Genomic DNA, 15,922 nt, shown 5'->3' on the forward strand with positions numbered 1-15,922 from the left:
AGCACTTTCAATCAGTTTGTTTATTTACATTCATTATAGCATGTGCTGTAATACAATTTAACCGCTAGTTATTGTATAGTGTATTGTGATCCTGTCACAAACTATTTGGTTTGCTATGAAATTTTAGAAATGCTTGGGGAAAAAATATATAAATTATCATTACTACTTTCCATCGGGAAAAGAATTCGAGTTTCTGATTTTAATTCCCATACTAAAAACAGATTCTTTAACTCTTACCCTATTTATTCAACTGTATTCAAAAGGTCTAATTATTGTGGCAAATTTTCTAATTTAAAACATGAACAAGAATATAAACTTTTGAAATTATTTAATCGATGCATTAGTCAGAGATCTACTATTTTACAGTTCTGTGACAAATCTGAAAACAATGTGAACAATGACCATATTTTAGATGATTCTGATTTTAAAAGCATTTCCAAATCTCTGTATCAACATCCAGGAACAGGCCACAAAGTTTTAATTGTCCAACCCAGAGAAAAATATGGATATAATTCAGAGAAGAAATTGAAGTCAGAATTAAAATTAGAAGAAGCTGCCTCTTTAATCAAGACTTTAAAGGACTGGACTGTTATTCAAAAAGTAATATTTTCAATTAGTTGAAATTAAGGCATTTTCTTTTTTAAACAGATGTTTTAATTTTAAAACGATAAAACAAAGCATTATATTTTTTGTGTAACTAATATTTTTTGATCAATTCAAAACTTAATAGGAAAAATTATCAGTACAATTCATCATATTTATTTTGCATCCATATTTTAATTTGTAGTTGGAATATAAATTTTCTTAGTAATGCATCTTTTTCAAATTTATTTTCAACAATTAATTAGAAGTTTTTAATAAATATTCGTATTAATATAATTGACTAAAATTATAATTAACCATTAGTGTGAATCTAATAATAATTAATGGTTCTTATTTTCAGTTTAGTAGGTACTGTTGTTTTAAATTTTTATGCTTCTGATAACCGATATTCAATTCATGGTATTTTTAGCATTTTTTAAAAGGATTTGTTATTTTCTAATTCTTGCATACAATATTTTATTTAAAAAATTATCATGACATAATAGTTGTAACATTGATGACAATTTTTTTTCTTTTTAGCTAATGTTTTATTAGAATACTCTATAGGTACATGATATTGTAACATGAAATCTATGTTATAAATCTGTTATGTTGATAGGGCAGCTTAAAACTTGTATTCAAGACTTCCTAATTGTAACTGAAGCAAAGAAGTATTTTTTTTAAATATTATAATGAGCTTAATTATTCCTGAAACTCATTTCCATCAAACTAGATAGAAAAGCTTTGTTAAGATAAATTAGTGTTTATTTTATTCCAAATTGCAAGATATTCTTACACTTGTCTAATAATAAAGAAGAATGTGTGAGTATTATGTTGGTATTTTACAGAACAGACCATTTAGATCTAGAGTTATAATATTTAGCACAGACATACTTTAAGGTAGCATGTACTATTTTTTGCCTGATTGCTATTTCTTTTCTTAAAATTTTAATCTATTAAAAGAAAGTCAGGAAAAAGAAGAAAGGTAAAAAAATAGAAGACAAAGTTAAAGAGAGTAAGTTAAATCTGGAGAACAACATGGAGCAAAGTACTAGCATTCCTCTTTAAGCATGCTTTCTCTCATGTTCTTTAAGTTCTCTTTAAGTACATGTCTGTTCAATTCTAATATGATAAGAGAGTAGTAGCTTCTGAGGGTAAAGACCCCTGAGCACCCGAAGGCAGAAGTCTGATTGCCAGCTCATATGAAGATGACACTTACACAACCCCTTTTTACAGGGGGGGGGGGCTCTTTCACACATCTCACTGATAGAACACAGAATGAAGAAATATAACCAGCCCCTATTATAACACCCAAATTATGGGGAAGACATCTACCCCTAGGCCAGGATGCCGGCAAGTTTTCTTGTGAACAGTAAATATTGAAGGTAAAAAAATAAATCTAATTAGCCAAATTAGCTTGATGAACATTTAATTTAATGTTTTTCTATATTTGCAGTATCATAGAATTGAGGAGATGAAAAAGTGATTTTCATGCCCTAATTTTGATTATTTCTAACATCAACAATTTATATTGCCAGATAGTAGCTCAGATGTAAAGGAATTTATCTTTGCCTTCCAATTTGATGCCAGGATTTTTTTTTTTTTTTTTCCTTCTTCTTCTTTAAGTTTATGTTTTATTTTTCAGACAATTGTTTGCTTATATTTCATAAAATTATTTTGTCTATAATTTTCCCTTTCCTATAGAAATTATTATATATTTGCTTGATAAATCTTGAGAATCCTTAACTGTAAACTCAAGTACTTAAAATTATTTTATTTTAGTACCAGAGCACCCCTGGATATTAGAATGATCTTTCACATTTTTTTAATTTTTAATTTCTTTTTTCAAATGAATTTTAATTTAATTCAGTCTTTTTGCATATCATGTAAGTGTTAAAAGTTTTCACTGTTCAAATCATTATCTAACATTCTAGATCATCAAAAAGTGTTCTAGTGTAATATTATGCTCTCATAATCTAGTATAATATTCATTTCCATAAATAAGGTGATATAGAAGTCTTAAGTAATTTTAAATGTCTATAATTTGCAAGTAAATGAAAATGAAATGATGTTATTTGCACAGGAAAGTTGGAAATGAAATCTCTCTTTTTTGTCACAAACTTAGAATTTATTGTTAACTTAGATTATGATATAAACCACCAGATAGTTTACATTTTATATTATTGAATAATATAAGTGAAATAATTTTTTGTTTTTGTTTTTTAAGCATTAAGTACAATTTCTGGTTAGTTGATAGAACATGTAATGTTGAAAGCTTACTGACTCTTTTGAAAAGATAAAGAATTATGTAGCATCTATCCCCTGATTTAAGACTACACATTGAGCATTTGTGAACTAATCAATAATTTATACTTCGTATCATATGTATCTGACACCATTACCTATGGTATATATACTATATAATATTAACTAGCCATGTTTACATGACAAAAATCCATTTCATGTCTATATCATTGCTGTGAAAATGGACTATTTTATATTTATCTATTTGAGAATTATTGATTTCTAAAATTGCTTTAGAAGTTTTAAATCATCCTGTTATTTATATCTTAATTCTTTTTATTCCTTTATGATTTGCTTCTGTTTTGTTTTTATATTTCCTTGAATTTTAATATTGTAATTTAAATGCATGAATATTATTTTTTTTCGGTTTTTTTAAATATGTAATTAAAAAGAGAGCTTAAAAGTTATTAAAATTGTATGTAATTTTGGTACCTTTTGAACTCATTTTGTCTTCTGTATCATAGCCTTTCTTTGTGTGTGTGTGTTATTATATATCATCATTTTTTTTTTTTTTAAGTTAGTAATGCCTGTTGCTGATTTCCATTCCAAGCTTATTTTTGGTAAAGGAAATCTTGAGAAATTAAAAATGATAATACAAAGCAATCCTTCCATCACTGCTGTTTTCATTGGAATTGATATACTGAAAGCAATCCAAAATGCAGAATTGCAAGATTATTTCAAAGTTCAAGTTTTTGATAGGTATTTTAACCGTGTATTTTTTTCATAGATTTTCTGTTTAACTTCAGAATGCTCATTATTTAAAATTATAGAAGTTATTTATGTGTTTCATTTTATTGAAATGCTCTGATTTTATTTGATATTCAGTATTTTGCTAAAATATTAAATAATATATTTGATTAGATATATTGATGGTTGAAAACATGAAAATCTCTGTTAATGCAAAGAAATAAAGAAAATATTCTAAACTTATGCCAAAAAAAAATTTCCTTTAAAGAAAGATTGAGAAGTAAAATTATGCTTATCTTAACTTCATTTTAAATAGAACAGTATTTGATATTCTTGTGCAAGCTAACTGCAGTAAATATATATATACAAATTTCTTTCTATAGCAGCCTTATAAAGTAAACAAATAAGAAACTTTTCTCATCAACATTACAGCTTGAATTATTGCTTTCGAGTTAATAAGCATGCACTCAGTTTTTCAGTATTCATTAACCATTGAAACAAATATCTGTATATTTCAACAAAATAATTGGTGAAATGCTCAACCAAACTTTCAAATCCAATTTACTCACTTTTACTTTTATTTAACTTTTGTAACTAATTTCCCATGTTCTAGTAAGAGTAATGAAACTTTGCATTAGTGTTCTTGTCACAATTTTTTAAAAATATTAGCAGAACATAATTATCAGTTTGTAGTTTGTTTAAATAATTGCATAAAATTATCATTGCTTGAAAGTAAATTTATAAATTTGTTAAAAATTGTTTACAAGATTCCATATTTTTAACTACTAGGTTTAAAATACAAACCAAAAAGTAAGTAATAATTGTTATAAAATAAGTTTTTTCTTATTAAAGGGAGTCGCTACAATACCAGGTAATCCGAGAAAGTACAGGAAATTAAAATTAAAATCTAAAAAAAAAACAAGGAAATTTTCATAAAACCCGGTAAAGTACAGGAGATTTTATTTTTTTTATCTAAAAAAAATAGCTTATCTCTAAACATTGCAAGAATAAAAAATCGTAGCCATAACTTCAAAAGTGAAACAACATCAATCATAGGTGACAAGGAAGATGGTATGTGGCTCCTACGACTCGATAAGCCTCGTCATCTGCGATTGATTTTGACTTGTTTACAAATAGACTTGGTCTGGTCTTTTGAACTTTTATGGGTATCAAAACTTGCTGCGAGTCATTTGCCCTTTAATGTATTCAATCATATATCAGAAATATTTCTACATGTATTCTCACATAATATTTTGCTATTCCACTATGAGTGAAATAGCCAATAAATATACGTTAAATTTTCATTGTTTATTACAGATTTGCTCCATTTTTTTCAACTATCTCTTAAGATATCTTTAAACAATAAAAAATTTGCGATATGTTTTGGTGAAGCTTTGAACAGTACTTCACAAAAATGCCAAATGAATTTTTCGGTATTAGTGTGAATCAACCAACAGAGTCTCACAAGATATTGGAATTCAATATTTTTGAAGTATACCATTGTTCAAGAACTGTTTGAGAATTTTAAAGAAGTTATACCAAGTTTAGATGTATAGTTCCTTTAACAAATTAGTATGGATGGACCAAATGTAAATTAAAAATTTTTAAAGCATGTCAAAGAAGAGCTTTCGTATGAAAATGACTGTAAAATTTTAGATTTAGGAACTTGTAGACTACACATAATCCATGGAACGTTTCAATGTCGACATAAATCTACTGGATGGAAAGTAGATGTTACTCTAAAAGCAATGTGTAGGATATTTAAAAATAGTCTAGTTAAATTTGCCAATTTTCTGAAGTTACAGGTTCTTCTGAATTTCTATTGAAGTTTTGTGTCAGTGTTTGCAAACTTGTTCTAAAACTTTTTGGCAACATAAGGAAATACTTAACTTTCTGTCAAAACTTTGGCTGGATCTTCCATGAGTGATAATATAAATGCTTGTCAAGATAAATTGATTATGGCTGCAGTTAGCTTCTTCTCTTATATTGCTAATATTCTTCAACCATTTCTTGAAAAATTCAGGCCTTTGAACCAATTGTCCCTTTTTTTTTTATGTGAAAATCTTTTCAGTCTTCTTAAGCAGTTAAGGAAAAATATTGTCAGAAGAAGCATAATCGAAGAAGCAAAAAATATTAGACAGCTTATTTTTAATAGAGCATAAGGATCCTGAAAATCTAAAACTGAGAAAAAATACTGATATTGGAATAGCGACTTCAAGTTACTTGATTACTAGTGAAGCTATTGAAACTGAAAAAAAGGATTTTTAGCATGTTTATATTTAGAATGTTTTATATTTGCGAAGAATACTATAAAAATTATTGGAACACATGACCAAAAAGTTTGCTTTTTTAAAAGCTGCATCTTGTTTAAAGAACTGAAGAACTCGCTGTGAAGAACATTCCATTATTATTTTAAATGATTGATTTGCATTTAATTCTGTATTCCAAAGCACATATTTTTCCGGTATGCTCAGAACGTGCAAATATCCAATTTGAACTTTTACTGAAGAAGCTAAAATGTGAATACAAAGAACAGTTTGATAAAAAAAAATCATTTAGATTATTTCTATTCTAATATTTTGAAGTCAAAAAAATTTTCTGGTTTTTTGGGGACGTTGTAAAAATTATTCTTGTTTTGTCACATGGCAATGCGGCTATGTGGAGGTGGATTTAGTATCAACAAGGATACGCTTTTTGAAAATATGAAAGGAGATTTGTTAATTGTTTTCAGAACTGCGGATTATGTTTTAGGCTTTTATTGAGGTATTTTAAATGTTCCGATTTCAAAAGAGTTGTTTCAGTATGCTAAATTAACACGTGCGAAGTATTATGAAGCTTTAGAAAAACAGAAAAAAAAAGTTCCGGGAAAATAAAAAGGAAAGGAGTTCAACAAATATAAATCAACAATCTAAATGAAATTGTTGTGAAAGAAAAAGAAATTAAACTGACGACTGAAAAATCTGCAGAAGTCCTGAAATTGATGCCCAAATATATGAAATGGCGAAAATAAATAAGTAAAAAGTAATATTGCTTTTTAATGCTTTTGTTAAGTAATCTTTAAATAATATGCACCATGATAGCAAAAATATTATATTGGTGTTAATTACAGTCGAACAGCATGAAAGGTGATGAATACCTTACCCCTTCAATATGAAAATTTTGTTTTTCTTCTGTATGTATATATAAGCAACCTTTTAATATACTATTATTTAGAGTAATCTTACATTTTTGGCCCTTTCCCTTGCTTTTTTCACTACTTAAAATTATGGAGTATTGCTATTCCATTATAGCTAGCACCATTTCCTCTTTCATTACTGGAAAAATATAGAGAAAATACAGGGCATTTTTTTAAATCCAGATTTGAGTAGCAACCTTGTTAATACACTAATAAAAGTAGGTTTTTAAAAAGTATTTTTGTAGTATTTCCCAATATAGTTATTAAATATTCAATGAAATAATAATTCATAATATATTGTTATGGAAATTCCGGGGTTCTTTTCCTATTTGTTAGTCGATGAAGAAACAGTCCAGTAACGAACAACGACTTTTATTAAACACGATGATGCTTATACAAAGACTACAAATACACAACTGAGACGAGCACAGGAAACACACAGCAGCACACTTTTATAGATCACTCCTAACGCCTGCAATTCTTCACTGTCTTCCCGCCTTAGCTGTATCCAACTGCAGACTCACTACTACACGATTGGCTACTCCACACACGACTCGATGCTGCTTCCATAATAAACACTAGGACTCGGCACATAGCTCAATTTAGCAATCGCTTGAGCTCCACACAACGCTTGCTCTTCGCTGGGCTGATCCAACTATTCGCCGTAGACTCTTTACACGATTGATACACGACTCGTTTCACGACTACGACTGACTGCGGCTGGAGACTGCCGGCTTTTTGTAGATACCGGGAGGTGGGCGGAGAAGGTTCTGAAACAATCAGGCATACATCGATTCCTATTGGCTTGAATCTCTAAATTCTCGAAGTTTCCAATATTATCTACACTCATGTCCATAAATTAAGGATTTTGCAATGTCAGAAAAAGAAAGGGTCAGGAGCAAAACAAAAGTGACTAATTTGTAAAGCCTATTTATTAAACAAAAGGTAAAGAGCAAAAAATATGCTATGTGCAAGCAATGCTCTTCGAAGTTCTGGTAGACATGTAGGAGGTAGTTAACGAGCTGCAACTCGTCGACGAAGCATGTCCCACATCTGCTTTACTGGATTCAAGTCCGGTGAGAATGCTGGCCTGTACATACGAATGATATCCTCCGATCGAAGGCATTCGTTTACGATGTTTGTACGGTGAGGACGGGCGCTGTCATTCGTAAACACGAATTCTGTGCCAATGGCGCCCCGTTGTTCCAGAATGACGTCCCGATAGATTTGGCCTGTCATGGTTCCAGTTTGAACATACAGGTCAATTCTGGAACCCAGAATAATTCCTCCCCAAACGAGCAATCCTGCACCACCGTAAAGGTGTCGTTCATTGATGTTCTCTTGGTGCTAATGGGTACCTGGCGCTCTCCATATGAAAGTCTGGCGAGAATCAGACTGCAAGCTAAACCTGGACTCGTCGGAAAGCATCACACAAGCCCACTGTTGCAGTGTCCATAATTCATGTTCTCTACTCCAGGCTAACCGCAGGCGACAGTGAGTTGCAGTATGTGGAACACATCTAACAGGCCTACGAGCATATAGACCAATCTGCCGCAAGCGTCTGTACACGGTCTGCCTTGAAACTGTCTTACCAGTGGCTGAAGAGAGCTGACGAGATAGGTCTGATGCTGTACTCCGTCTGTTTCTTTTGGCAGTAACTGCCAAATACCGGTCCTCATTCGGCGTTGTAACTCGAAGGCGACCTGTGCTGTAACGTCTACTCACATTACCATCATCTTGGAATCGTTGTCAGAGCCTGGTGACGACAGTCTAGACGATTCCAAGTTCCTTGGATACTTCCAGCTGGGTACGCCCACATTCCAGACGGCTGATAATTCTACCACGTAAAAAAACATCCAGATGCGTCCTTTTTGTCATAACTATACGGTTATTGCACTGAAAGGCTTATAAAGCGAACAATTTTGCTTCTTTGTCTGTATTCTTTATACATCACTCTCTTACACTCTCGTCATTGTGACGTACTATCGGTGTCATCTGGTGGCTTCCTGCAATTTGCATATGATTTTTGAAAATGTGTTTAGTCATTTTACGGATGATATATGTATTTTAGAGTTCGATTTCCGCTTGACTCTGAATTATCCTTAATTTATGGACTAGAGTATATTTTGTTGTCAACCTGTGAGGTCACAGATTCGGCACCCGATCAGCATCTAACAGATTTGATCGTAAAACGGTCTTTTCAGTGATCGAACTAATCGTGCTTGGAAACAACATTACAGTTTTGTAACAATATTATAACGGTCTCCATGCTTACTTGGCAACCGTAAGATTATACCAAGGTTTCCAAGCTCTGTTTTACATGAAGTAATCGTCTTGATGACATATTTCTGTTACTTAACAACTGAATCTTGGGGAGGAAGGGGGGGGGGTCGGTATAATGCATAAATACATATCTTTTTAGCGTATATTAATATTGTTCTATTCTTCAATCATTATGTTCTTTTGCAAGTAGGAAATTTTATAATTGGCATATTTCGATGGTTATTTGGAAAAATGAATATAGGTATTGTTCACTGCATCTATCAATAGAAAAAAAAAATTCTTGCAAAGTAGTTACTAGGACGTAGAATTTTAAAGATTACTTTTGAAGTCAGTTTTTTCTCCTTCAGCATTATCTGTGAAGATTATGTGTTTATTTGATGCAAAAAGTTTACTTAAATTTTGATTGATGATCCATTTTATCAATTTTAATGTTTTTTAGGTATCAAATCATACTGCAGATATTTCACAATCATGCCCATACAAATGAAGCAAAATTACAACTTGCCTTAGCAGAAATTCCTTACTTGAGGTAACTTGTACAAATAGTTAAATATTAACAATTTCTCATTTTTTTATATGTTGTCTTTTTTTATGTTAAATATTAATTTTTTTAGAGTGAAACTTAGCAGTTTTGCTCACACTTTTGATTCGAGCCTATTTCCTGATATCGAGCGTGTTGGTGGAGATGGTGAAACATTTATGGAAGTTCGTAGACGAATTTTGAATGTAAGTAATATTACTTCGTATTTCCACTATTATTTTATTCTAGACTTTAAAGCAATTCTGAGTTATATTGTTACGAATCTGTAACATTTTTTCCTTATACTGAGGAAGAGAATTTTACCGATATTTGAATGAATGCTGAATGAGTGTCTGGTTTCCCGTCTTTGTGATAGAGATGAAAGTTCTCAGAAATACAAGAATTATGACAATATCTTTATTAGGATCCAAGATTCAGTATCCTTCTAGAGAATCCAATACACAGCACCCGAGACCATAAAAGCTTTAGAGAGAGATAATGCCTTTAATTTGAGCAAATTATCCTTTTTTTAAAGTTGATTGCAAAGCAAAGTTTTCGGTTGTTTTACACCGAGCGCTTTCGTGCTGTGCTGTTATTTAATTAATGACTTTCCAGTTGCAAGTGTATTTTTGATGTCTGCAAGTTCTCGTTTCTGTTATGTTTTGCTACATGCGGTTCGAGTTTTCTGGTGGAATAAAGCGTGGTTATCCATTATCTAGCTTTTTAGATTGCTCATCGGACACTCATCGGCTCGATTTTGTATAACAGAATTTTATTTTTCTCTTAACGAAATTAAAAACACAAAAACTCTTTAAAAAGTTGTGGTTAGAAAATTTTTAAAGGGGAAAATATTTATAAAATCCTGAGACGGGAAGCATTTTTGAATTTATATTCATATGTTGTGCCACCAGCTTGTTAACATCTGAATATAGATCTGTATTCCATAGTGATTCAAAAGCGTGACATTAGGGCGTACAAAAGGGTTATAAATACTCTGGGCGCCAGGCTGGACCATAAAGATAAAATCTTTGTTCATTATATCACTTTTGAAGCCAATTCTTATCAAGGGGCAAAATAAATAAAATAAAATCATGCCTCGCATACACTACTTTACTATTCTTTCGAGTCCTTACTCTCACGTATGTCACTTTTTAAAGTGAAATATTATGGAGGAGCAAACAAACACTACGGTGAATCGGTTACCAGCCATCTCATCAATCCCTAGGCGATATGTACTTCAAACCACCAGCCTGGATTTTCCTATTAACAGCTTAGAACTGGAGCAACCAAAGTAGGCTGTTATTAGTGTCTGAAAAACATAAATTAATTTAGATTAATTGAGGGCGAAACATTGAAAAAATTCATTTCCAGAAGCCAGGTTTATATCCACTTTATCGTCGGTGCCTTAAATTTTTCCGAAGATCAACCCACGTTCTTTCTTTCCAAAAAAGATTTTATAGATAAAAAAAAAACCATTTGTTATTAAATATAATTTTACAAAAATTACTTCTAATTTTAGCGTGAAGAAGATTCTAAACTTATATCATATTTTTACAAATTATGGAAGGTTTCATAGTCAATCAAGATATTGGCGCGATCCACCAAAAAATGAATAGCGACGATACTTTGGGAACACCTGGCCTAGAAAGTACTTATGAATAAAATATCGAAACGTAGATCGAAAGTTCCTCTATTGCAGATAGTGGCGCTTGACTACTATATTTAAGTTTCCAATGTTCAAACTTTAATAATATTTAGAAAGCAACTAACAATTTAATGAATGAGGTGGTTCCTCCGTCTGCAGCTCTAAAAAAAAAAATGGAGAAACATGATGTAATTCAGTGGACCGCGAAGAAAATTTTATAAATTTTTCCGGAAAAAGTGGAAACCGGGAGGTGAAATTCTACAAGGTTTTTATTTTCTACCCATAGAATTGTAGAATATCTATAATTTTTTCTCAAAATTAATTAATTTAATTTAATTAATTCTTTTAAATACGCTATATTCACATGAACCGAGTATCTTTTGACTTTCTTGCGTACGAAGTATACAAATGGGTGATGTAATCGTAGAAAAATTTGAACTCGAAATTTTCACTTTTCCGAATTCCTTGATTCCGAGAAATATGCTTTTCGATTTATGTCTGATGACTCTCTATCAAATTTTGGACCAAATGCATTCAGAAGAGTCTGTTTATCTGACTGTTCGAATACAAGTTAACACAATAATTACAAAAAGTAGAGAACTTAATGGATAAAATTTGGTACACAGATTTAACATATAGCATACAGATTATGTATCAGATTTGGGACCAAATCCGTCAAGAGCTGACCGTCTGTTGGTCTGTACTTTCACAAGCGATTGCTCAAAATGCAATAACTTAAATATATAAAATTTAATATGTGTTTTTGTAACTACAATTGTAACTCCGTGTCAAATTTTGTTTCAAATCGGTTAGAGAAAACTCTTGTAAAATGCAAATTAGGTTTTCTGATAGTTGTGTTATAGCTGCATTCGGGTAATTACCCCCCCCCCAAAAGAATGGGAGTGCCCCCCCAAAAGAATGCGAGTGCCCCCCCCCAAAAAAAAATTTTCGTATACTTTCTAATAAAGATACTATTCCATTGAATGCCTTGCATGACATACAATAGTTAGGAAATATTAACCGCTGTCGTGAATTTAGCATTTTTACTGAATCTATCATGTTATCCGTTATAAGAGTTTTGGCAATTAATCCCTGGCATGAGATCAAAAATATCCAAAAATCGAATTCGGGTTTCAGACGCTCCTTTCTCTACGATTGAAGTAAAAATTTGACATAAAACTACACTTAAAAATCACAAAATCTTGTACAAATTTGATATATTTAAGTCATTTTGTTTTTGAGCTGTCGCGTTTACATGTTTGTAAAAGTACAAACCGAAAGATGATCAACCCATTGTTGGATTTCGCTCAAAATTTGGTAGGCGTCTATAGTAAAGATGTTAAATCTGTGTACAAAATTTTATCTATCTAGCCCTCTTCGTTTTGTAATTATCGTGTTGACTTATAATCGAACAGTCAGACTTTCTATCAGCAGATTTTGTTCAAAATTTGATATAAATCTACAAATTTGTTATAAAGACTGTATGCCAAATTCCATCCCTCTGGCTCAAAACTTTTTTGAATTATTTTTGTCACAGACATACACACAATTTTCCAAAAATACGATTAATAATACGAAAATACGTTTATTAGAGAGTACGCGAGAAAGTTTCGAGGAGACCACTCCCGCTGAGTTTTTTTAAATATTGTCTTATCATTAATTATAAGAGGAGTGTCGATTATTCCCTAAAATTTGTACACAAAATTTCAAAGTATCCCATGCATAATATTTCAGCCTTCGAATTTGATTATTCGTTCAATTATGATGCAGCTGTTCTGAATGAGAATCTCGCAGACGATTCTGTTGGAAGCTTCGATAAACAACAGAGAGAAATAGAAAAAGAGGGAAGGCGGTATTTGTAGGGGAAGCATCAACAAGGAAGTGGATTTCAGGTGTTTCGCCATTTCCCTTCTAATAATAGGTGAGCATCGTACTGTATTAGAATGGTAGAACAATTTCAAGTCAAAGTTTCTTCAAGGGGGTGGGAGGATCCTGGATTCTTTTTTGTCACAATTAAGATGTGATTCTCATTTTTGTTTTCTTAAGTATTGAAAAATCTCGGATTTTTTTGGTCAAGCATTTTCGTCCGCTTTTGTTTTCTAAATATTGTTTAATTCAATTAAATCAAAAGATTTTTTAGAAAAAAAAAACTTTTTTGTGTACGAAATTTATAAAAAAAATGTTATGGTCGAAATTCGAACTCTAGATTTTCACGAATCTCCAAGTTTTTAAACCTCCTGAGTCTTACAATTCTGAAATGTCTGTCTGTGACAAAGATAACTCAAGAACGCTTTGAGCTAGGCTGATGAAATTTGGTATATTATCTTAACATCAAATTGGTAGATTTTTATCAAATTTTGAGCGTAATCCATTCCTTGAAAGTATGTTTATCCGGCTGTCGGAATATGTTTACAAGTTATTTATGAAATTTCATACACCAATTTAATATCTCAAGTGTAAATATTTATCAAATTTGGAACCAAATCCTTCAAGGGGTTGACTTTCTGTCAGTCTTTACTTTCATAAGTATATGCACGCGATGCCTCAAACATAAATATATGAAATTTGGCATGTGATTTTTGTTACTACACATTGTGGCTTTGTGTTAAGTTTCGGTTTTAAACGGTTGGAAACAATACGTGTAGAACACAGTCTCGATTTTTGGGTACCTATTATTTTGACGATTGACAAGGTTTAATTGTCAAAACCATCGCCAAGGGTCACATGATATATTTATTCGAAATGCTAAATTCATCTCAAAGAGCAGTATTTTGTAACTATTATTCGCTAATGCCATGTAAGGCATTCGCAATCTTAGCAAGGCACAGAATTTTATGCGAGTACAAGGGGATAACACCTTTATTAGAGAGTATGCAAGAAACGTTTGGGTTGGTTACTTCTGCTGGTTTAACATGTTGTTTTTAGGATGATATTGTGGTGAAAGCTTATAAGCCAGTTAACAGTTACGCTTCCTGAGTAATTGCTTTTGTATTGTGGTCATGTTACTGGGCTGCGAACCACAAGGTCCCAGGTTCTAACCTCGCGCATCTCAAGCGGCTATATTGGTGACCTCGGGCGATGAACCTTCAACCGTTGTACAGCTGTTGTGGCGCCATCTACCCGCAACACAAAGTCGCCAGACTCACTTGTCGCAGCAACACAAAAAGGCCGCAGCAACGCAAAGTCGTCAGACTCACTTGACGCAGCAACAGCAACCACTCACCCTCACACGTTCACCATAACGCTTTGCGCTTCTCAAATGGGTACAGGCGCGTTAGAATCAACAGCTAATACATCACCACTCAACAGCCATATCATTCGTCTCACCTCCGACTCATTGGAGGGAAAAGTCTGTAGTGAAAGCTTATAAGCCAGTTAACAGCTACGCTATCTGAGCAATTGCTTTTGTATCGTGGTCATGTTACTGGGCTGCGAACCACAAGGTTCTATCGTCGTTCATCGAAAATTCGCTACATTGGTAACCTCGGACGATGAACCTTCAACATTCGTACAGCTGTTGTGGCGCCATCTACCCACAGCAAACCAAAGTCGTTGCAGCAACACAAACTTGACGCAGCAACACAAAGCCGTCAGACTCACTTGGCGCGACAGTAACCACACACGCTACGCTTGACGCTACTCAAATGGGTACAGGCACGTTAGACTCAACAGCTAATAAATAATACACCACTACTCAACAGCCATATCGTTCGTCTCACCTCCGACTCACTGGAGGGAGAGTCTGTGGTGAAAGCTTATAAGTCAGTTAACAGTTACGCTACGCGAGCAATTGCTTTTGTATTGTGGTCATGTTACTGGGCTGTGAACCACAAGGTCCCATGTTCTATCCTTGCGCATCTCAATCGGCTATCTTTCTGTCAACTTCTTGATTCAAAAAAACCTTACAAACTGAGGCGCTCAAGCCTAAAACAATATCATACTACAATACTTCGAATTATAGATTCAGAAACTCATGGGAATAGTCTCCTCAAAACTTTCTCGCTTTCTCTCTAATAAACTTATAATGCCAGAGAACCCTTGCATGACATTAGAATACAGCAGTTATTAACTTTTGTATTGTATTTATATTAATAATTGATTTGAATTTAGCATTTTTACTGAATCTGTTGTGTCATCTTTGGCGATTAATTCCTGGTGTGCAATTATTAGTATCCAAAAACCGAATTTTTGTTTTAATCATGTTTTCTCTCCTTGATTGAAACAAAAATGGCGTAGAACTGCACTTTTATCCACAAAATTCCATACCAAATTTGATATATATAAATCATTGCGTTTGCATGCTTCTGTAAATACAGACCGACAGACAGTCAACCCTTGTTTAGATTTGACTCAAAATGTGACAGATGTCTCTACTATAGATGTTAAATCTGTATAACCAGTTTTATCTATCTAGCTCTCTTCATTTTGTAATTATCTTTCTAGCTTATATTCGAGCAGCCGAACAGACTGCTCTGATCAGAATTTACACAAAATTTGATGGAAATTTGAAAATTTCTATGCGTCTAATTCAAAGCGATTCTGAATTATCTTAGTCACAGACAGACAGATAAACTGACATTTTTCAAAAATGTGTTTTTCGAACTAAGGGAGAAACGTGCGGATTCGCGAAAATTTCGAGTTCGAATTTTTTAACGATGACCATACTTTCTCTATATTACTATTCTTCTCTCTATACGAGAAAGTAAAAAGAAGAAAAAAAAATTAA

The 15,922-nt window shown here is 32.4% G+C and overlaps 1 protein-coding gene across 1 annotated transcript in view; it reads left to right on the forward strand.

The window, feature by feature from the left end:
- The first annotated feature begins 28 nt into the window (after positions 1-28).
- The window catches only part of LOC129976669 (putative GTP-binding protein 6), a 28,566-nt gene continuing 12,672 nt past the window's right edge, over positions 29-15,922 (forward strand). The window contains exons 1-4 of the mRNA XM_056090363.1: positions 29-600; positions 3,404-3,585; positions 9,471-9,560; positions 9,646-9,757. Of these exons, the coding sequence (XP_055946338.1) occupies positions 130-600; positions 3,404-3,585; positions 9,471-9,560; positions 9,646-9,757 (855 nt within the window). The 5' untranslated portion in view covers positions 29-129. The remainder of the gene's footprint in view (positions 601-3,403; positions 3,586-9,470; positions 9,561-9,645; positions 9,758-15,922) is intronic.

Source organism: Argiope bruennichi, chromosome 7 (genome assembly GCF_947563725.1).
Source record: "Argiope bruennichi chromosome 7, qqArgBrue1.1, whole genome shotgun sequence".
NCBI classification, from domain to species: Eukaryota; Metazoa; Arthropoda; class Arachnida; order Araneae; family Araneidae; genus Argiope; species Argiope bruennichi.